The sequence below is a fragment of the Eubalaena glacialis genome, chromosome 6 (assembly GCF_028564815.1).
Source record: "Eubalaena glacialis isolate mEubGla1 chromosome 6, mEubGla1.1.hap2.+ XY, whole genome shotgun sequence".
Classification (NCBI taxonomy): domain Eukaryota; kingdom Metazoa; phylum Chordata; class Mammalia; order Artiodactyla; family Balaenidae; genus Eubalaena; species Eubalaena glacialis.
The window spans coordinates 13,188,198-13,212,011 of record NC_083721.1 but is presented as its reverse complement, the minus strand read 5'-3'; the positions used below and the strand labels follow the sequence as shown (position 1 = coordinate 13,212,011).

Below are 23,814 nucleotides of genomic sequence, written 5' to 3'. Positions count from 1 at the left end.
ACACGGGTTCGAGCCCTGGTCTGGGAAGATCCCACATGCCGCGGAGCAACTAGGCCTGTGAGCCACAACTACTGAGCCTGCGCGTCTGGAGCCTGTGCTCCGCAACAAGAGAGGCCGCGACAGTGAGAGGCCCGCGCACCGCGATGAAGAGTGGCCCCCGCTTGCCACAACTAGAGAAAGCCCTCGCACAGAAACGAAGACCCATCACAGCCAAAAATAAATAAATTAATTAAAAAATATATATATTAAAAAAATAATACAATGAATCTATGTACAAAACAGAAACAGACTCCCAGACACAGAAAACAAGCTTATGGTTACCAAAAGGGGGGGGGGGGCGTCTGGGATTAACAGATACAAATTACTATATATAAAATAGATAAGCAACAAGGATTTACTGTATAGCAGAGATACCCAATATCTTGTAATAATATAATAACATATAATGGAATATAATCTGCAAAAAAACCGGAATTATGCTGCACACCTGAAACTAACACAATATTGTTAATCGACTATGCCTCAAAAAAAAAGTTTCCTGTAATGATTAAGTGAATTATATTCACTTGGGCTCCATGTCAGAGGAGAGCAACCTACAATTTGTACCTGGGAAACAAAAAAACACTCCCACAAAAACATACACAAACGGGGACTTCCCTGGTGGCACCGTGGTTAAGATTCCGCCTGCTAATGCAGGGGACACGGGTTCGAGCCCTGGTGCAGGAAGATCCCACATGCCACAGAGCACCTAAGCCCGTGCGCCACAACTACTGAAGCCCGCGCGCCTAGAGCCCGTGTTCCACAACAAGAGAAGCCCGTGCACAGCAACAAACACCCAACGCAGCCAAAAACAAAACAAAACAAAAAAACACAAAACAAACAAAACATACACATACAAAAACCAACTACCATTTTGTCAACTTTTTATTAGGTACTTTTATCTCCTGAATTCTGTTTCACAAGATTTACAAGCCAACTTTTCCATTACTCCAATTTTTCTCTGAATCAGTTCCTTATCGTATGTCCACACATTTTTCTGAAACAAAATACTAAACAAAATGAGAGACTAGGGAGAGGAATATTTTCAACAAGAACATCAGTGATAAATCCTGCTACAGAAAGCTCTAAAGAGCCAGCTTTATTCCACTCACCATAAAGCCAGACCTCTACTGTTGTCAGAGATAAGCAATTCTCTGAGTCAAGAAAGAGCAGAGGAACAAAACTATAACTTTTAATATCCCAACTCCTGTGATTAACAGCATGACATTGTCAAATGAATCAAGAGAAACCTCCAATTTTATTTCTGTTGCCCTGGTCCTCTACATCTCTTCCACACAGTAAGAACCGTGTTTCAAATCTTTGTCCACTTCTTTAGATAGACCTCTCAAAGAAGAAAGGAATGATCGAATAGCAACCAGACTGACATTACAAGTTAAAAAAAAATGCTTAACATGCAATACTCATCATATGACCTAAATTCTAGAAGACAATCATGCCTAGTAATCAATAGGTAAAATATACAATAGTTCATACAGAACAATTTCCAGTGGGAATAGGAAGAGTGGCAAGCTCCCCAATGAGATGTGGAACTCAATTCTTCCTTCAGAGTAACATGATTCAAGACTGACAGCCCAAGTGAATAAGGGCAGCAATGTCAATTCATGTATTAAAATTACTCATAAAGTTTAATTTGTCTGATTTTAAAGATAAACACAAATATAAAAACACTCATATTTTCTTCCTGCACTTCAAAGTAGCATTATATGCATACCACCTCGATACAGTAGTTCTCACAAAGTAATTCCAGGATCCTGGGGGTTGGGGGCGGCGGTGTGGGGAAGAGGGTGTCTGAGTTCCTTTCAGTGGTCTGTGAGGTAAAAACTGTTTTCATATCAATACTAAGACATTTCTTGCCCTTTTCATTAATTTTCTCACAAGTATACAGCAGTTTTCCAGAGGCTACCTGATGGAAGAGACTGAATGAAAAAGTAGATACAAGAATTCAAGTTTTATTAAATGTAAGTTTAAATGAGATTTGCAAAAATATAAAACCATGTCACTCTTCTCACTAATTTTTTTTGCTTTGGAAATGTTATTTTTCATTAGAAATGTTATTTATGTTAACATGTAATAGGTACATTATTTTTAATAAATGTGTTTCTTGGCTTAAATTTCTGATATGGTAAATATCAAGATATAACCCACAGATACAAAAGCTCTCTGTGGTCCTCAACTTTTAAGAGTTTAAAGGAGCCAAACTCCAAAGTTTGAGAACAGCTGTCCTAGAGAAACTCTTCCACAAAGAGACATGTTTGAGAAAGTTCATTGCAGTGTTTGTCAGTAACAAATGAGAAACAAATGTTCATCAACTGGGGAACCAGACAAATAAAATACGGTCTACTCAAATAACAGCATACTACACAGCAGTTAGAAAGAACTAAATCTTAATATACAGTATTAATAATGTTTAAGCAAAAAAACACTGCAGAATATGTTCAATATACTACTCATGTATATCAAAATACAGAATATTATATTGTTTAAGGACCACAGAGATTGATATTATACTAAATTCATTTATTGATTGCTTCTGACTGGGGGGGGATAGAGGGGATGGGAGGAAAGAAGGACTTTATAATACTTTATTTTAAAATTAAAAACACATAAAATAATAACAACTCTCGATGCTTGTTATATTCTCTGCACTTTTTTTGTACTTTAAACATCTTAAAATCACAGATGCTGCCAAAAAAGAAAAAAAGTGAGGGAGAGGGAAGAGCTATTCTTTTGGATTTAGAGAAGACTGATTAAAGGCTAAAAATGCAATCTACGGATTTAAAAAATCCTATCTATAACCTTTATCCATTCAACAAACTTATGAACTACCAAACCCTTCGTATTAAGGAGTGTATATAAACATAGTAGAACACAATTAAGTATCACTGATTTTTTTACTCATCTTTCCATCTTTTACAACACTTTACACGGTGTATTGCCATAAAAGTCCTGTCAAAATGTCTTTAATAACCTTGTCTTTTTTATCTTCCTTCCTCTCTTATCACAGATATACTGACCTCTTTTACCTGTGCCTCAGATCTGTCCCCTTCCTCTCATCCACAATTTTGCTCTAAGTTAACCAATCCGTCTAGCTGCTTTAAACTATGCTTTTTTTTTTGCACATCCCCTCCCTCAACATGCTTTAACTTCTATGCCCATCTAATAGAGACCAGGGCTTGAACACCACTTACTTAGGTTAAGACTTTATATATACACTATATAAACACACCAAAGGGCTAGCACCAGTGCCTACTACACTGTTAATTATTCTTCCTTCCCTTCATCCTTGAAGCAACTTTTCCCTGGGAATACCTCACAACCAAAATTCTAAAACAACAACAACAAAAACAAACAAAAAACCCCAACTACTTTACATTTGCCACCTCTTATTTCCTTCTCTCTCCCATCACCATTCAACTTTAAACTACAGATTCCGTTACCTTCAAAAAATTTTGTGGCCTTTTTCTTACTTAAGTCTTAACCTGTGACCACTCCCCTGGTATTATATAAAATATTATCTTCAGGCAGCAATTAAGAGGGGACCATCTGTATTCAAACCTCAGCTCTGCCATTAACTAGTAGTATGCCCTTGAGAATTATTCAACTTCTTTGAAAATCAGTTTCCTCACCTATAAATGGATGTCTACGCAAGGTTGTAGGATTATTAACTTAGATATGTATATATAAAGTGACTGACATGCTATATAGATCCTTATTAAGTATTAATTCCTTTGTCTCCCCTCTCAATTTTCTCTAGGGCACATCTGAGAGTGACTCCCTGATGTCTCCTTCTAACTCTTGCTTCCAAGTTTGAGTCTTACATGAGCAACTGCCTGCCAAAAATTTCTACATGACTGTTCCACTCAAACTCAAACTGTTCAAAATCGAGCATATTTTCCCCTCCACTAAATATACTTTTGATGACTGCCTGTAGTGTTAACAGCATCCCCCCTCTCCCAGCACTCAGAATGTGTGGGCAAAAGGTGCTTCTAAACCTATCAGATGTCAAGTCCATGGATTCTTCTGGTCCACATCCTTCCCCTCCTCTCTACTCCCTCTACAGACATGCCAAGTTCAGATTCTACTTGCTTCTCCTACCTCAGTCCCCAACCCACCAAATTTCTCCAAAGCTCTGCCTTCTACAATATATACTACAAATCAAGCAGTATTTTGATTATCACTCCACTACTTAAAACCTTCAATTTATCCACGGCCTGGAAAAAAAAAATGGAATTCAAACACATTAGAGATGTGAAACTTGTCAGACCCAAAATTATTGATACCTTAATAATTCTTACTTTCCAGTAGTCTCAGGAGTCAAACTACTGTTCCTTATTTCTCACCACTGTAGCCTCTGAATTACTTTTCCTACACCTTCGGAAATCCTGAGACTGACACTTTCTTCTCCACCCAAGTCTAATCCCCCACGGCCATCCCACAGTACTCTACAAGGGCCCCAAAGGAAGCCATTCTATCCCATATTAAAGCTACTTGCCTAAGTTTTGTGTCCTCTATTAGTTTAGGCTCCTATGGGACAGAGATCCTCAGTAGTAGTGCCATCGTATTAAGGACACAGCTTTACAGCTAAGCAGGTTCTCAAAAGTTTGTAAAATGAAGATTTGGGGGATTTGAAGTTACAGATTTGAACGAATCAGTAACATTTTATGAATGGGGGGAATTAACTGAGAAGCACTACAATCAGGCAGGCACAAGGAGACGGATTTTAAAGTCAGACTATTTTCTCCAGAAAAAAGTGTTTTGGGAAGAAAGTCTGGCAGAAGAGAGTTGGAATTGGTAACATACACCTAACATAATGCAATTTGCAGTGATAAAAACTAGGAATGGAAATAGAAATTATTTAAAGAGGAAAATGATCAATGATAAGAAAATTCTCACTTTGTACATTTTAAAAGGTTAAAATACCATTTTCCTTTTTCAAGGAGTCAGTATCATTCCTAATTTTGGTTTTCAAAGTAAAAACTACTGATGACATTTTTCCAAAATTAACATAAGACACTGCTGAATAATGTGCTTAATGTGAACTTCCGTAATGTCTCAATCAGAATTAAATTCTTCTGATCTTAAGAATACACTAAAAACCCTCCTCTTTGTTCGTTAAAACCATTCAGAAAGTTTTTATCTTGAGAAAGAAATGTACTTATCGTCTAAAAAATAAATTCTCATTCATTCAACAAGTATTTGCCAACCATGTGCTATGCTGGGGGGGAGGAAGCAAAGAACAGAAACTCCCTGCCCTCATGAAGCCAACATTCCAGTGCATTTTGCCTTAAGGAAACAAAGTCAACTTCCAACCCTGAAATCTTTGGGGCACTATCACAAATTCTCTAGCCATCAAAAATCAGAAAATACTATTTCGTCATTTTGAAAATAATCAATACTGAACTTTACAAGACACTGCCCAACTTCTGCAGTTAAGACATGTTATGTATCCATCAGTTGAAGACAAATCATTTCTAGGATAATTGATAAAGCAATAAACGGTGCTAACTGCAGTGTTAGTGGAGGGTACGATATTATAGCACTGCAAAGTGAAAGTTACTGCACCCTAATTCTGTCACAAGTGAAACTACAAAAATCTCACTGTGAGATGCAGCAAGTTTTTAACGCTGTCCCAAGACATCTAGCACTACACTACTACATCTGACTTCTTCAGTGCTGGGTTTATCTTTAGTATTTGGAAAAGGAAGATAATCCAACTCAACACATGACAATTGCTTCCATTCTGTAACTACATTTTAAATCATCAATGGTCAAGACCTCTCCCCTCAAATCGATTCTGAAAAATAGAAATGTGTGGGCTCTACGCTTCAAAAACAGCACCTGGAATGTTTGGAGATACAACCAGAGAGCTTTAGGGCGGCAGGCAGCTTTGTTCCCGGTTTTGGGAGGTTTTCACATGTAAATGTTCCCAAAGAAGGGAGCTGAGGATTAACTACCGCGAGAAGGGTGCGAGGGTGGGGGACTGGAGGCCAAAGCCGGCATTCTAGCGGTCTAAGGCGGAGCGAATACTCTTCTCGCCCATTCAACTTTTTAGGTGTCACGTTGGGGCCACAGAGCCCATAAGAGGGTTGGGTTCACGACTCGGTAGGATAAGGAGCCCCGTTTATTAAGCCCATTTCCCAAGTGTAGGAATCCCGGGGGAGGGGGATGAACACCCTCTCCAACTCCTCCCCGACCCGGGATCAGAGTCCAGCCGCTGTCGCGCCGCGGCCCAAGCAACAGGAGAGCCGAGGCCGCCGCTCCGTCAGCCCTGCGACCAGCAGATGCTCCGGCTCCCCCCGCCCCCTACGCCCGCCCGCGCTTCTTTCTTAGCCCCTTGCGGGCTCCCGGTACCGCGAAGCCAATAACGAGGCTGGGAGCAGAGAGCAAGAGCGCCCGGACCTGAAAGGGAGCGAAGTTAGAGGCACCGGCGCCGACGCGGGCTGGAGGAGGCCGGAAGGGGGCGAGAGGGGCAGCCCGAGGTCGCCGCCCGGGAGTGGGAGGTGGGGGAGGGGTGTGGGGTCGGCTCCCGCGGCCGCCGCGACCTCCCCGGGCCACAGGCCGCTCCGCGCAGGCCCCGCCGCCCCGGAACCGGGGCAGGAAGAGTCCCCACCCCGACCTAAGCTTTAAACCTCCGGCGGCAGGAGAAACGACGCCCCGACTCCCCGGCAGGCCCGGCACCCTCCTGTTCCAAGCACCCCTCACCTCTTGGTTGAAGGCGTTGACGGCGTCCATGTTCGCGCTGCGGCGGCGGCTGCTCCGGGCCGCCGGTCACATAGACCTCGCGCCGCGGCGGAGCGGGGCCGGGGAACCGGCCGGGCCTGAGCGGCCGGAGGAGGCGATGAGCTGCGGAGCTGCAGGCCGGGCAGGAAGAGGCTGCGGCCGAGGCGGCGGGGCGGGCGGCCGAGGCAGAGGCAGAGGCGGCGGGGTGGCGGGCCCCGTCTCAGTCCCGTTCGGAGGATGAGGAAGAAGAGGCGGCGGCGGCCCTGGGCTCCAACATGTCCGTTTGGTGCTGGCGGCTGCGCTCTGCGTCTCGCTGACACGGCTCCCCGCGCCCTCACGCACTGGCCCACACTGGCCCGACCGGCAAGCGGGCGGGCCTCTCTCTCCCCCTCGCCAGCGGGATGGCGGCAGCTGCCCGAGTCCACGCCGCGCAGGGCACCCTGGGACGGCTCAGGCCTCCCAGCTCTTCCTGTGCCCGGCTCCAGCCCAGCCCCGCCCCGCCCCGCCCCGCCCACGCTGGCCCCGCCCCGCCCCGCGCGTGCGCGCGCGCCGCCCGCCCAGCCGCTAGCGCGTGACGCTGGGCCACTGAGCGTTTTCCCGCCCGCTGCGGCCGCGGGCCGAGAAGTCTGCCTAGCCCAGAGATTGGGACCCTGAGAGGGGCGCCGGAGAGCGCGGGATCCCAGGGCGAGGAGTCTGGCACGGAGAGGGCCAGTGCACACGCGCGCTCCTGCCCGACACGGCGCTCCCCGGTGCGTTTTTGTGTGCCATTCTGCCCAGGCAGGCCCTGCACCCGTCAGGGCTGGCGGGCTCGGAGCCACTTGCCCTCCGCTGCCTGGAACAAAGGGCTCAGGATTTGACCTCAGCCCCCTGGGCGTGTATTTGCAGGCTCCCGTGCAGGCTCTGCCGATGCAGTCCTGTGTCTGCCCTAATCGTGAGGGTTAAATCTGCCTGAGCTGAAGCCCCGAGAAGGACATGCAGGCACTGGATATCCACGCAGGCCTAAAGGAACCCCTGTGCAGCCTTGTGCCGGGAGAGGAGTGGATTCGCTAAACACTAATATCGATTCGCCAAACCACGTTGTTTCCTTTTAGGTGGAAAGCCTGTTCTGATTAACTTCCCTTGCAACCTACTGCCTGCCGGGCACTGTGCTGGGTTCTGGGAATATGGAAATTAAAAGATAATTTTCTTTCCCGCAGGCAGCTCGATTTAGTGGGAGAGGACAGGCAAATGAGCGGGTAATAACTAAAGCATGGTAAGTGTTAGGGCAGAGACTGTGGAACAAAGGACAAAGACATTCATCTGACTGGAAGTCCAGGAAAGCTTTTTAGAGGAAGTGGCACCCGAGCTACATCTGGAAGAAGCAGCAAGGGTGGTTGGAGAAGGCACTGTGGCCTGACTGAGCTTGACGAGTACTGTGGCATTACCCAGGGAGGCCTAGCTGGAGCTCAGGGAGTAAGGAGGAGGACTGAGACCAGGTCCTGAAGAGCCTCTGTGTCCTTCCAAGGAGTTTGGATTTTGTCCCCAAGGCAGTGGCAAGCCATTGAAAGCTTTTAAGAGGAGAGTGGTGTCATGCAATATGCTCTTTCACGACTCGTGTGTAGAGTAGCAAGAGTGGGGTCAGGGAAAGAATAGCCCTAGCCCTCAGCCCAGGAGATGCTGAGAGCTTAAGGCAATGGAGTAGAGGAGAGACAAGGTCAGAAACTTAAGAAGGGGAATGGATGGGTTGGGACAGAACAACTATGAGGTTAAGGAAGAGGGAGGTATCAAGGAGGATGCTCTAGGTATTGGCTTGATGAAGGACATGGGTGGTGGGTTTATAAGTTAGGGAATATATGGGTAGGAAGGTATGGGTTTGAGTGAAGGCACAGTAATGGGTTAACACTTGTAGATCGTTTACCATGTGCCAGGGTCTTTCTGACATGCTATTCTGTGTTATTTCGTTTAATCTTAACGGGCTTCTGTATGACGTGGCTATTGGTAATGCCCCTGTTTTATAGTTGAGGAAGTGAGACCCAATTCAGTTAACTAACATGCCCAAGGCCAGATGATCTCCTTCTGGGGCCTGTGGAGTTTGAGCTGCCCCTGGCGCAAATAAGTGAAGGTGTCTAAGAGGCAGTTGGGTAAACATGTGGAGTCAGGAGAGATGGCTGAGAGGAGGTGGAGATCTGGGAGTCAGTAGTGCAAAGCATGCTGGGAGGAGCTGAAACTGACAAGGGACACGAGACTGGAAACTCAGCTATGTGAGGGGTAAGAAGCTAGAGTGAGAAGAGGCGGAGAAAGAACAAGGGAGAATCGGTCAGCCTGGTCCGGTGCTGAAGGTAGAAGTCAGCAAGGTAAAGGTTAGAAAGTACCTGCTAGCAACTGGGACCTCAGGAGGAACGTTGGCAGGAGTGGAGAGGGCCGAAGCCAAACTGATGTGCCCTCAAGAAGGGAATGCAGGGACTTCCTTGGTGGCACAGTGGATAAGACTCCGCACTCCCAATGCAGGGAGCCTAGATTCGCTCCCTGGTCCGGGAACTAGATCCCACATGCATGCCACAACTAAGAGTTCTCATGCCACAACTAAGGAGCCCTGGAGCCGCAACTGAGGAGCCCCCTTGCCACAATTAAGACGCGGTGCAGGGACTTCCCTGGTGGTGCAATGGTTAAGAACCCGCCTGCCAATGCAGGGGACACGGGTTTGATCCCTAGTCTGGGAAGATCCCACATGCCACGGAGCAACTAAGCCCGTGCGCCACAACTACTGAGCCTGCGAGCCACAACAACTGAGCCCTCGTGCCACAACTACTGAAGTCTGCATGCCTAGAGCCTGTGCTCTGCAACAAGAGAAGCCACCGCAATGAGAAGCACACCCACCGCAACAAAGAGTAGCCCCCGCTCTCTGCAACTAGAGAAAGCCCGCATGTGGCAACAAAGAACCAACGCAGCCAAAAATAAATTAATTAAAAAAAAAAAAGACCCGGTGCAACCAAATAAGTAAATAAATATTAAAAAAAAAAAAAAGAAGAAAGGAAGGCAGCAGGAGATACTTTACAGCCTTGACTGTGAAGGCAAGTTTGTGAGGGCCCCAGGGAAAAGCTGCAGGATGAAGGAAGAGTGTACTTGTTTCTTTTAGGATGTGAGATGTGTACTCTTAATTATTTGTTGAAGGAACAAAAAGTATTCTTTGAGGGCCCATCTATCATCTACTTCATTTCACTCCCTTTTTATCTCTCAGCTGAACTGCGATTATATTTTTTTAAGCCCATTTTGCTTCTCTCGGAGTAGTCATACATAGGACCACCAACATCGCATTAGAAAATATAGTTCTTGGGGACTTCCCTGGCCGTCCAGTGGTTAAGACTCCGCGCTTCCACTGTAGGGGGCACGGGTTTGATCCCGAGTGCTATGCGGTGTGGCCAATAAAAAAGAAAATATAGTTCTTAGTAGATCTACCCCTTGGCTTTTCTGGATCTCCATTGTCTACCAAATCCTGTCCAAGACCCCCATACCATGTTGCCAGCCTACTGCCAGGGCACAACCCAAGTTTTGTCATTTCCTGGACACGTCTGGGAATTGACACAGCTTGCCTTTTTGCTCTCATGTAAAATCTCTCCCCGCTCCTCCATGTAGGCAGGCCCATTTAGCATCAGGTTGATATTCAGACATTACCTCCTTTCAATCATTAATCACTTTTCAGGCACCTACTTTGTGTCAGGCACTGTGCTGAAAAGCTTCCCCACTCTCCTCCTAGTGAGACTCAACGTCTCCCACCATATGCTTCCATGTTCCGGCTATAGCACATCTTACCTTGTCTTGTTATTATCCGAAAAAGTCTGCTGTGCCCTTGCCCTTCCGCTCCCTCTTTCTGTGAACAGTGGCAGATCTTAAAAATGGGCCCACAAAGCCTAATGGAATTCCTTCTCCCCCAGCTCATATCTGCAATCTTGTTTCCTCCTGTGAGTCAGGGAAATGGATTTGCCTAAGGAAGTTTGAAGTCTTGAGCTGGGGGGAAGGTGGTGAGTTCAGCTTCAGACATTTTGCATTTGGGACTCAATGCATGATAGCTACTGAGCTCTGTAATGGCTGCTGAACTGAGGGAATGATGGCCAGGAGGAGAACATTTCCTGTGCACCATTCTACTGAGATTTGAACGTACAAGGAACAAGATTTGACATCTACTATTTTAGATGTTGTGTTTGAGGTAGATAATTTAGATTTAGGGGGTTCTTTTCTATTTAGAGTTGTTTGGTTTATATGTTATAGTGTTTGGGAGGTCTTTTAAACAAGTTGTTTGGGGAATATGTGTTATCGACTAGGCTTTGGGTGCCTTGGCAGCATTTTCTACCAGTTTTCTTTTCAGAAGATAGAGGCAGCACCTCTATCTGCTTTGGGACGTCTGGCAACCACTTGCAGAACTACTGCTGGGCTTCCATCTCTGTCTCTCCAGGCACACAAGTCAAATCGTACAATAGGAAATTAGGGGCTAATAACAAAAACTCATGAGATCTGTCCTTTGTGAGCACACCTTGAAGCGGTAGGAATGCAGCCTATTAAAAAGATGGCTGGAGGATCATAAATGCATGTGACAAGAATCAGCAAGACATTTTATCCACTTGCAAACTTGCCTTCTCTCAAAGAACATAGATTTAAACAGATTCTTGTATTCATAATGTGGGTGTGGAAATAGTTCTGAAAAGCCATTCCAAACAAACTTGTTTTCAAAAAGAGTAGATGAAATCAATATTCAGAGGAAAGAAAAGATGGCATTCAGAAAGTAGTATTCTGGTTAATTCTGTGCCCTTCACATGTCAACTCATTCTCTTGAAAGGAATGCTGGCTACAGTCTGCAGGTGTGGAGAATACAGAAAGAAAGCATCTCACTCCTGAAGAGCCCAGAAGAACATTCATAGATAAGAATTCAAGAGAAAACAGATTCTTTCTAATGCGTTACCCCATATACTTTCTGGAGCAAGTATAAACTAATGATACTGTACAAGATTCTTCCTTTCTTCTTGGTCTGCTTTCCTTCTCTGGCCAGCTTCCTCCCCTTCCTGAGATTTCACCTGACACCTCTGTGACCCCTCTCCCTCCCCACTTAGAGATCTGAAATCTCTCCTGGTTTACAACCGCATTTCCAACTACCCACTAGAAAATTCCACATGGACGTCCATCCCCCTCTGTCCCCAAGGGACCCACCTGATTCCTTTTTGTGTCAATCTCTATCTCCATGCCCTTTATGTTGTTAGTGCCAAAATAGTGGAACAAACTATGAGGAAAACAGGAAGTGGAAGAAGGAAGAGCTCAATGTCAGTTCGGGTGATGGGATTTTAGGGAATTTTCACTTTCTTCTTAATTTTTCAGCACTTTCTAGACTCCGTACAGAAGGCATGTATTACCTTTGTAATCATAAAGAGTAAGCTCCTTACAAAAAGAAATCATACAGATAAGTGTGTAGCAACCCTAAAGTGTTTTGGATAGACAATCTTAGTTATGATAGTAAACATATGAGCATATGAGTAATGTATTAGTTAGGGTTCTCCAGAGAAACAGATCATTAGAATAAATATATATATGTATATATTAAAATATATATTCTCTCTATATATTCTCATATATATACCATTAATATGTATATTTTTCTCCATATATATTTTATATAGAGTCGATCCTTGAAAAATACAGGTTTGAACTATGTGGGTCCCCTTATATGCAGATTTTTTTCAGTAAATATATAGTTAGCCCTACATATCCTCAGGTTCTGCATCCACAAATTCAACGAAATGTGGATAGCAAACTTAATACATGATCCACAGTTGGTAGAATCCGTGGATGTAGACCCGGTGAATACAGAGGGCAGACTATGGGACTTGAGCATCCCTGGGTATTGGTATCCACAGCAGGTCCTGGAACTAATCCCCCACAGACACCAAGGGATGACTGTATATGGCGATACATATATACATAAAATCTGCCATCTGCAAGCTAGAGTATCAAGAAAGCTGGTGGGGAACTTCCCTGGTGGCGCAGTGGTTAAGAATCCGCCTGCCAATGCAGGGGACACGGGTTCGAACCCTGGTCCGGGAAGATCCCCCATGCCGTGGAGCAACTAAGCCCATGTGCCACAACTACTGAGCCTGCGTGCCACAACTTCTGAAGCCCGCGTGCCTAGAGCCCGTGCTCCGCAACAAGAGAAGCCACCACAATGAGAAGCCCGTGCACCGCAATGAAGAGTAGCCCCTGCTCGCCGCAACTAGAGAAAGCCCGCGTGCAACAACGAAGGCCCAACACAGCCAAAAATAAATAAATTTGTAAAAAAAAAAAAAACACAAAACTTAAGGCCCTTAAAAACACAAAATACTATTTTTTTTAAAAAAAGGAAAGAAAACTGGTGGGCAGTCCTAGGCCACGGCCTGAAAACCAGTGCAAGGGCAGAAGATGCGATGTCCCAGCTCTTGCAGTGAGGCTGGAAAAAAAAGAGCTAATGCCTCCATTTTCCACCTCTTCTATTCAGACCCTCAGTGGATTGGCTGATGCCCACCTGCATTGGAGAGGGCATTCTATTTTTGTGGTTCCATCAGTTCAGACGCTAATCTCATCCAAAACACCCTCACAGACACACCCAGAAATAACTTATCTCGGTATTTGGTGGCCCAGGCCAGATGACACAGAAAATTAACCATCAAAAGTAACTGCTAAAGGAAAACAGTTTCTCTTAGCCACATTCTGTCTTACTTAAGGATAGGGATCTAAGATTCTTTTTCCAAAACTGAAATATTAAAATTGTCTTGAGTGAAGTGAAATGTCACCTCTCAGGACTGAACTACCCGAATCTAACATTTGCCCTTTTATTCATTCATTCACAAAATAAAGGCAAACACCTACTATGGACACTGCACTGGGTATTTAGGATATTGCAGTAGGCAAAAACAGATACATTCCAGGACTACTCTGGTGGCGCAGTGGTTAAGAATCTGCCTGCCAATGCAGGGGACACGGGTTCAATCCCCGGTCTGGGAGGATCCCACGTGCCGCGGAGCAACTAAGCCTGTGCACCGCAACTACTGAGCCTGCTCTGTAGAGCCTGCGTGCCACAACTACTGAGCCCACAAGCTACAACTACTGAGCCCGTGTGCCACAACTACTGAAGCCTGTGCGCCTAGAGCCCATGTTCTGCAACAAGAGAAGCCACCACAATGAGAAGCCTGCGCACCGCAACGAAGCGTAGCCCCCGCTTGCCGTAACTAGAGAAAGCCTGTGCACAAACAGATAGATTCCTTTCTCATGGACTACTTCCCCAGAGTCTAATACCTGGCCCTGATGTTGAGCATTTTTTCATATGCATATTGGCCATTTATACATGATCATGTCTTGCAGGAAGATAGTTTTATGTTTTTCTAGCCACTCTGTATGTCTTTTATTTATTTTTCTTGTTTGCACTTAGTCCTCCAGTACAATTTTATTTTATTTTATTTTTCATCTTTATTGGAGTATAATTGCTTTACAATGTTGTGTTAGTTTCTGCTGTACAAAAAAGTGAAACAGCTGTATGTATACATATATCCCCATATCCCCTCCCTCTTGAACCTTCCTCCCACCCTCCCTATCCCACCCCTCCAGGCAATTTTAAATGAAAGAAGGGAAAGGTGGACATCTTTATCCTGTGTCTTATCTCAGGGGTAAACATTCCTTCACCATTACATTGTTAGCTGTAGGTTTTTCACAGATGCCCTATAACAGGTTGAGGAAGTTCCTTTCTATTAGTTTCTTGAGAGTTTTTAAAAAAATCTTTTAAATCATGAATGGGTGTTATATTTTGTCAGATGCTGTTTCCATGTCTATTGAGAGGCTCGTATGGTTTTTCTATTTTATTCTGTTTTAATGGTGAATTACATTGATTGGTTTTTGAATGTTAAACCAACCTGGCATTCCTGAACACATACCACTGGTCACGGGGTATTACCCTTTTTTACACATTGCTGGATTCAGTCTGCAAATATTCTGTCAAGAATATTAACTTCTATGTTTATGAGTGATATTGGTTTGTAGTTTCTTTTTCTTGTAATGGTTTTGGTGTCTGAATAGTCTGTCCTCATCAAATGCGTTGAGAAGTAGTTCCTTCCTTCTCTATTTTCTGAAAGAGTTTGTATAGAATTGCTATTATTTCTTCCTTAAGATTTTGTTAGAATTCACCAGTGAAACCATCTGGGCCTAAAGTCTTCTTTATGGGAAGGTTTTATATTAATGATTCAATTTTAAAAATTGATATAGGGCTCTTTGGGTGCTCTATTTTTTTGAGCCCGTTTTGATAATTTGTATTTTTTGAGAAATTTGTCTATTTAAAGGTTGATGATCTATTGGCATAAAGTTTTTCATAATATTCTCTTATTATCCTTTTTATGTCTGTGGTGATATTGCCTCTTTCAATCCTGATGTTGGTCATTTGAATGTTCTTTTTGGAATTTTCTTGTTCAGTGTAGTTAGAGGTTTACTTATCTTGATCTTTTTGAAGAAAGAGCTTCTTTGGTTTTACTGATTAGCTCTATTGTTTGTGTATTTTCTGGTTCATTGATTTTCACTCTTATCTTTATTATTTTCTTTATTCTGCTAGCTTTGTATTTAATTTGCTCTTCTAGCTTCTTAAAGTGGGAGCTTAGATCACTGATTTGAGACATTTATTTTTGTAGTATAAGCATTTAAAACTTTCAGTTTCCCTCTAGGGAATTCCCTGGTGGTCCAGTGGTTAAGACTCTGTGCTTCCACTGAAGGGGGCATGGGTTTGATCCCTGGTCCCGGAACTAAGATCCTCCATGCTGCACAGCATGGCCGGAAAAAAAAAAGGAAATTTCCCTCTCAAAATTTTGATGTGTTGAAAAAAAATTTTTTTGATGTGTTGTGTTTCCATTTCTGTTTAGTTTAAAGTATTTGTAATTTCCCTTGTGGTTTCTTCTTTTATCCATGAGTTATTTAGAAATGTATTATTTACATATAATACATTTGGGAATACAATACAAAATATTTGGGAATTTTTCAAATATCTTTCTGGTATTGGTTTATAATTTAATTTCATTGTGGTCAGAGGTCATACTTTGTGTAATTTCAGTCCTTTTAAATTTATTGAGACTGAAATCTATTTTGTCTGATATTGATATAGCCACTCTAGCTTTCTTTTAAAAAAATTTTTTTTAATACCATGCAATTTCTTTTTTTTTTAATTAATTTATTTTATTTTATTTATTTTTGGCTGTGTTGGGTCTTCATTGCTGTGCGCGGGCTTTCTCTAGTTGTGGCGAGTGGGGGCTGCTCTTCATTGCAGTGCGCGGGCTTCTCATTGCAGTGACTTCTCTTGTTACAGAGCATGGGCTCTAGGTGTGCGGGCTTCAGTAGTTGTGGCACGTGGGCTCAGTAGTTGTGGCGCGCGGGCTCAGTAGTTGTGGTGCGCGGGCTCTAGAGCGCAGGCTCAGTAGTTGTGGTGCACAGGCTTAGTTGCTCCGCGGCATGTGGGATCTTCCCAGACCAGGGCTCTAACCCGTGTCCCCTGCATTGGCAGGCAGCTTCTTAACCACTGCGCCACCAGGGAATCCCTAGCTTTCTTATGATCAGTATTTTCATGATATATATTTTTCACGCTTTTACTTTTAACCTATCTGTGTTCTCTCCAACCCTTGTGCTCAGTTGTCCTATATTTTACTCCTACATATGTCCACAACACATTAGTATTGTTTTTGCTTTAGACAGTCATTTTTCTTTTCTTTTCTTTTCCTTTTTTTTCTTTTTTTTTCTGGGCATGCTGTGTGGTCTGCGGGATCTTAGTTCCCTGACCAGGGATCAAACATGGGCCACGGCTGTGAAAGTGCTGAGTCCTAACCACTGGACCACAAGGGAATTCCCAGTCTTTTTTCTTTTAAAGACATTTAAAAAACAAGGTAATCCTTTTTATATTTTCCCACATATTTAACATTTCCAGTGCTCTTCATTCATTTATATAGATTCAAGTTTCCATCTGGTATTGATTTCTTTCTTCCTGAAAAAGTTCCTTTAATATTTCTTTTAGTGCATGTCTACTGTCACTGAAAATCTCTCTGCTTTTGTTTACCTGAAAAAGCCTATATTTCATTTTTATTTTTGATATTTTCAGTGGGTATAGAATACTACATTTACAGGATTTTCCCCCCAGCATTGTATGTGTGTTATCTCATTGTTTTCTTCTTTGCATAGTTTCTCATGAGAAGTCTTTGATAATTCTTATATTTGTTCCCCTGTCAGTAATTTGCCTTTTGTCCATTTTATGAAAATTGTTGTTTCCTATAAATTTTCCAGTTTTCAAATATCTTTTTACAGCAGAAGGGTAAATCTGAACCTTGTTACTACCTCATCACTAGAAGCTGAAGTCTCCAGAAGCTTTTGATTATTACGTAGTAAAATGTATTAATTTTTTCTTTTATATTTAAATCCTTTTTGTATTCTGGCTAAGAAATCTTTGCCTGTCCCGAGGTCATGAAGATATCTGCCTTGTTTTCTTCTAGAAGCTTTATAGTTTTAAAGCTCGTATTAGGTCTATGGTTCACCTCAAATTAATTTTTGTGTATGTGTGAGATAGGATTCAAGTTTCATTTTTTAGGAAGTTGTTCCATCCCCATTTATTGAAAAGCCTTCTCCCCCGCCCCCCAATGAATTGCATTGGCATTTTTGTGAAAAAATGGCTGCATATGTGTGGGTGTATTTATGAACTAACTTATTATTCTATTCCTTCGGTCACTAATAACACACTGTATTGATTACTATAGTTTATGGTTAAAGATTTAAAAAAAAATTTTTTTTTAAATTAATTAATTAATTAATTAATTTTTGGCTGTGTTGGGTCTTTGTTTCTGTGCGAGGGCTTTCTCTAGTTGGGGCAAGCGGGGGCCACTCTTCATCGCGGTGCGCAGGCCTCTCACTATCGCGGCCTCTCTTGTTGCACAGCACAGGCTCCAGACACGCAGGCTCAGTTGGCTCACGGGCCTAGTTGCTCCGCGGCATGTGGGATCTTCCCAGACCAGGGCTCGAACCCGTGTCCCCTGCATTAGCAGGCAGATTCTCAACCACTGCGTCACCAGGGAAGCCCCTATGGTTAAAGTTTTCAAATCAGTAAGTCCTCCAATTTTGTTGTTCTTCAAGATTATCCTGGATATGCTAGTTCCTTTGCATTTCCTTATATATTTTAGCTAAAGCTTGTCAATTTTGGAGAAAAAAACAAATTCTATTGATATTTTGATTGAGATATCTGATTCTCAGGTAATACTGATGGCCGTGAATCTCAAGTGGCCCCATTGTGAAATCCAGCAGGCATAGTACATTTCCTTATATTAAAAAAAGGAACTTTTTTACACAGTTCTCCTTACCTCTTATTTACCAGAACTGAGCTGTATGCTCATCCCTAAACAAATGAAAAGAAGAATGAGATTCCTTATTTAAAACCAATCCAGATTCATTTTTTAGAGCTAGAATATGGGTGACTTTCTTCATACCAAGAGATCTTTGCTTACTATCCGAACAAATAAATTCTGTTAACAAAGAACAAGTGGGAGGAAGGGCCCTGAGGTATGGCTGTTGAGTGGACAGCAAAGATTGACTGCCATCTAAACAAAAGACGCTCTATGTGTGAGTGTGTGTTGTGTGACTGTATACGCATGCAGAACATATGGAAGGATATAAACCCAGTTGTTGGCACATGCTACCTCACAGTTGGGAAAGGAGCCCTAATGTGGATATGTGGATGAAGGCAGGAGAGGATGAAAGCAAAAAATAAAAAAGTGTCCGAAAAATACATAGATCACATGTATGCATTTATATAAAATTCTGTACATTTGTGAGTACATCAATCAATCAGAAGATTAAAAAAGCGATTCTAACCGCATCCAAAACAAAGGTCATTTCTGGGGGCAAAACATTAGCAGCATGGCTGAGCACTTGCATTCAGGCAAAAGATAAATAAATGAAGGATGAGTGAATGAATAATATCTGTAAGCAGCCACAATAAATGTTCCATCTAAACAGACAAATAAAAACAAGTCTGTAAGCAGCCAAAATAGATGTCTTATTGTCCACATATTAAGATCATATATGCCACCAACTGGACAATCACTCAGCCCTCACTCCTACTACAATTACCCAACAATTCTAACACCTTGAGTCTTTGATTTTTAAGTCCAAGCACATTAAAGGTAGCAAAATAGGGAAGGAGGCTGCTAGGGATAGGCAAACTGACAGCAATGTGAAGTGGCTGCTGACAGGCTGACAGTGAGGAAGGAGACAGAAAAATCTGTAGAAAGCAGACACAAGAACTCATCAAGGCTGTCAGGGTCATTCTTTTTAAAGGAAACTAGTTCTAGTCACCTCCATAACCCCCAGTGACATCCGTTTTACAGCAAGTCACAACAAGGCTGCTGTAATGTCACACCCCAGTTAACAAGGAAACTGAGGGTGTGTGCCACATTCTTTAAGAAAGCAAGACAGCATATGATAGAATGGAGGACGACAGCTATGCCTTTTTTGAGAAAGGAACTCAGTTCACTCTGTGACTTTCAAGGCACAGCCTTCAGTTCTCTACTGGATGCACCAGCTGGAGTCTGCAGCCATCTCCAGGCTAACACATTTAAAACATTTCCTGCCTCATTTTCAATTAAGGTGCCACATAAGTGGACAATTTGTTATCAGTTACAAAAGTGATGGTGAGGCAAGTCCATGTGTGAACATTTTCAAGGGAAATGTCTGAGAAAGTGTTTCTTAAACTCTTAAACATCCTTCCCCACTTTGAGATGATAAAAGTGGTCAGGTTACAAAGAGAGAGGAATTGGTGTAAGGAGATTGGTAATGAGAAAGTGGCTGTCTTTCTCCAGCTTCCAACCCACATAACTGGGAAGTGAGATGAGGGGTGGAGGAATACGACACTCCCATTTGGCAAACTTTTGGTTTGGTCATCACCTTTTCATAAATGAAGTTTTGGGACTTCCCTGGTGGCGCAGTGGTTAAGAATCCACCTGCCAATGCAGGGGACACGGGTTCGAGTCCTGGTCCGGGAAGATCCTACATGCTGAGGAGCAAATAAGCCCGTTCGCCACAACTACTGAACCTGCGCCGTGAGCTCTGAGAAGCCCGTGCACGGCAACGAAGAGTAGCCCCCGTTCTCCACAACTAGGGAAAGCCTGCGTGCAGCAATGAAGACCCAACGCAGCCAATAAATAGATAAATAATTTAAAAAATAAAAACACTTGGAGTTTTTTTAAACAAGAATATGTTACAATAAATAAATAAATAAATAAATAAATAAATAAATAAATAAATAAATAAATAAAAGTTTTACTGAGACACAACCATGCCGATTGGGTTATGTATTGCCTATATTGTCCATATATTGTGTTTCAAGCTACAACACAGAACTGAGTAGTTATGACACAGACCTGGAGCCCACAAAGCCTAAAATATACTACCCAGCTCTCTTCAAGCAAAGTTTGCTGACTTCTAATCTCATGCTTCATGAGGAAGACTTCAGGGGTCACTGGGAGAGTTTTGAAATGTGTTCTGTGGAGGGTGGGAGACAGGTATAAACCACGTCTAAGGCAACTAACATAGCCCATGGGCTGGGGGTCTGACTCCTAAGGAATCTAGAGGGTAAGATCTTTCCTGGTGGAAGAACCAGGGTTGTGACGCCTGGATCCAAGGTGGGTAGGGGAAGTGACTCTGAGTGTTTCCTGAGGACCACTCAGGATTGAGTGGGAGATGGAAAGCAGTGACGTGGTTCATTTTGGGTCTTATTGGATAGGCTACCTGGAGACCTTGACAGAAAGAGGCTAGAGTTGACCAGGTATTGCATGCCCAGAGATTAAAGAAGGAATTGCAAGAGACCACACAGAATAGGTACATCTTTCGTGGTCAAAGGAAAAGGGGAAGAAAAGGATCCAGAAAAACCCTCTAAAGAACCCACCAAAACACCCGTGAGAGAGATCCGGCACTAACCATCTGTCAGCCCTGAGACTCAGCGTGAAGCCACCAGCCAAACGAGAGATGGTCTAGACCCCTTCTCTCCTCCTTCCTCACTCCTGCTTCACCCTGGTGGCACCACACTAACAACTGGCAAGTTGGGGAGGACATGAGCAGGGGGAGAGGATGAGCAGAAGCTTCCAGCCAAGAAGTCAAGGAAGGGTGAGGATTTAACCCTGTCAAGTTGAGCTTTCTGACCTTCTAACTAGTAAATTGAAACTGTGACTTACTGTGACTCATTTATTACCTAGAAATGAGTTGAAAAGCTCTAGGACCTCCTAGAGTTTCATCTAGGCTCATGAGAAGACTAATTTCACTGAGGAGAGGTTGAAGGGGTGAGGGGAAACACAGAACTAAGGTTTTGTTTGTGGCACGATTCATGCTTGTTCAACATATGGGATATAATAACTAATATTTATGGAGCACTCACATGTGCCAGACGCCATGCCAGGCACTTCTCATGCGTGAGCACATTTAATCCTCCCATCAAGTCTCTACTGTTAAGCCAGCTTTATGGGTAGGGAACCAAGACAAAGGAAAGATAAGCCGTGGTCCACAGTCTCACAATTAGTAAGTGGTAGAGATGAGATTCAACCTCAGGCAGCCTAAAGCCAGCCTGAGCTCCCAATCACTATGTCATGCTGCCTGGTAGCATAGCAACCCAAGAGCTGGTTCTCTAAAGGTTTGTTATTTGCTGAGAGGTTTGTTTGCTATTTGCTAGAACCATAGGGTCATCTGTTTGATTCTCCTATCAGAGCCTGCCACAGACTCTATTGTATCCCAAATGGCCAGAGACATGTCAGGCCTCATTGGTTTAGCTGGATCACAAGTGCTAAATGGCAGAGTTGCTGATACTACAGCCTGGACCAGCTCTGGACCTTCTTCTTCTCCAAACTGAGGGTTGAGTCACCCATGGAGTCAGATGGCACACCCAATGTATTATACAATCTAAAGTCCACAAATATGGCACCCGATTCCCAGTGATAGGGCTTGCAAGGTACAACAGCGTACTCTTGGGGAGAGAGCCCTACATGTCCTCCATTATTGGACCCCTTCCCCCACCTCTTCCTCAAATCCACTACCCCAAATCTGGTGTAGTTTATGAGACTTAGCTTCCACGCTTTGATGTGAATTGTCTAACCCAGTCATCCTGGGTGTCTGCTACTTCAGCTCCCTGGATTCTGTCAACTTGATGTCCTTTGAACAATTGAGGTTCCTGCAGACCAAACTGTGGCACAGTACCAGAGAAGTAACATAGTACTGAAGTAAGATAGTAAAGGTGTACTATCATCCTTGCCAGGTAAAACAAACAAACAAACACCTGCTTCTGGTGTTCTTTGTGTGTTGGGATAGAGAAAACACGCTTCTGGCAAATTCATAGATGCATACCAAGTGCCAGGGTCTCTGTATTTTTGCTTTTGTCAAATGAAGCCTGCTGGAACAGCAGATGTAACTGATTAAGATTATAATAATCTATTGTTACTCTCCAAGACCAATCTGGTTTTCTTCACTGGCCAAACTAGAAAGTTAAATGGGAATGTGGTAGCAATCATCACCTCTGGATCTTCCAGGACTTTTAATCTCTGAAATTCTCCTAGCCATGTGATATTACTTATGATGTGCTATTTTATGTAGGGAGAGCTCCATCACTTTGCACTTGGCCATTCCTATCATAATGACCCTTATTTCATGGACTAGAGAGCCAAAGTGGAGAATTACTCTGTTGTATGTATCGGTTCCCGTTATACCTTTGTAAGCTGAGGAAATAAATACAGATTTGGGGGCTCTTTGAGCCGAATGAAGACAAACTTAAGTCAAAACTCAATTTATTACCTTACTCCCCATAAATCTTCTCTCTGACTGGTAGACAACAGTGGTATTCTGCTTCCATAGGAATTAGCATTAGTAACGGACCCAGTTTCTAACAATGCTCTGAAGATCTAGGTATTTTCCCTTCTCTAGTACATATTTATTCTGATTAATGATGGTAACTGTTTTGGAGGAAGATCAGAATGAGGATTTTCAATACATATTTGTGATCATATTATAGCGTTCTTCATCAAGAGCTCCTGACCTTTCCTTCATTCAAGAGGCTCTGGGTCAGTAAACTAATTCAGGTCTAGCATTTGAGAATCTCTACTGAAGTGTCTCAGACCATGCCTCTGTTTATGGGCTCCTTATGATTTTGGTCCTAGAAATTCCATGGTCAATTAACCATGGTGAAAGATCCCTTCCAGGCAGACCATTCAGATTCTATTCTGACCCTGCTTCCTTGGATCACTTGCTACTGATTCATCTCTGGGGATGGCTGAGGGAAGGAGAGGTGTCCAGTTGACCAAGTCTAGGTCATTTGCTCACACCCTAGCTACAAAAGCTCCTGGGGACTGACAAATCTGTTTTTCAGTTTCAATCATAGGTAATTAGAGTTTGCTTTCCACCAGAATTTATAATCTGGGGAAATAAATCCAGATTCTTATCTCAAACATAAGAAGGAGGTTCAGAGGCTACTCAGCCAAAAACAATGACAAATGCCTCCCCTGATCCATTTCATCCCTTTGCTGTCTAACAACTATGAAGTTTAGAAGATTAATCCCAACTCCAAAGGTAGTGTATGCTTTATCCAAGACAAGTGTAATAATGTAATCCCGCTTGCTAGTGATTTGTTCAGAAATGCGGATATTAGCCACTTAGCACAGGGTGTTCCTCTGACCTCAAAGGTTGGTTCAAGAATAGGCATCTGACACATTTAGTCCAATGAGATGCAAGATGACGTGTTCTGGGGGATTCTGGGGAAAAGTTTCTCATGTTCCAGAGACTGACAGAAAGGAAGACAATAGCATCTTCTGTATGTGATGCCTGCAACCATCTTGATACCAGCCTGAGAATGAAGCTGCCATAGGATGGTGAGCAGAACCAAGAGAATCCTAGAAAAACTGAACTGGATCTGCTGGATTAAACCAACCCTGAAGCCTGCTCTACTTCCGGACTTAGAATTATGAAAGCCAATACATTTCCTTATTGTTGAAGCCAGTT

The 23,814-nt window shown here is 43.2% G+C and overlaps 1 protein-coding gene across 3 annotated transcripts in view; it reads right to left on the bottom strand.

Annotated features, from left to right (window-relative positions):
- The window catches only part of SCAF4 (SR-related CTD associated factor 4), a 56,862-nt gene extending 49,666 nt beyond the window's left edge, over window positions 1-7,196 (bottom strand). For all 3 annotated transcript variants that reach the window (XM_061192916.1, XM_061192917.1, XM_061192918.1), the window contains exon 1: window positions 6,763-7,196. In XM_061192916.1, the coding sequence (XP_061048899.1) occupies window positions 6,763-6,792 (30 nt within the window). In that variant the 5' untranslated portion in view covers window positions 6,793-7,196. The remainder of the gene's footprint in view (window positions 1-6,762) is intronic.
- Between the last annotated feature and the right edge of the window lie 16,618 nt (window positions 7,197-23,814).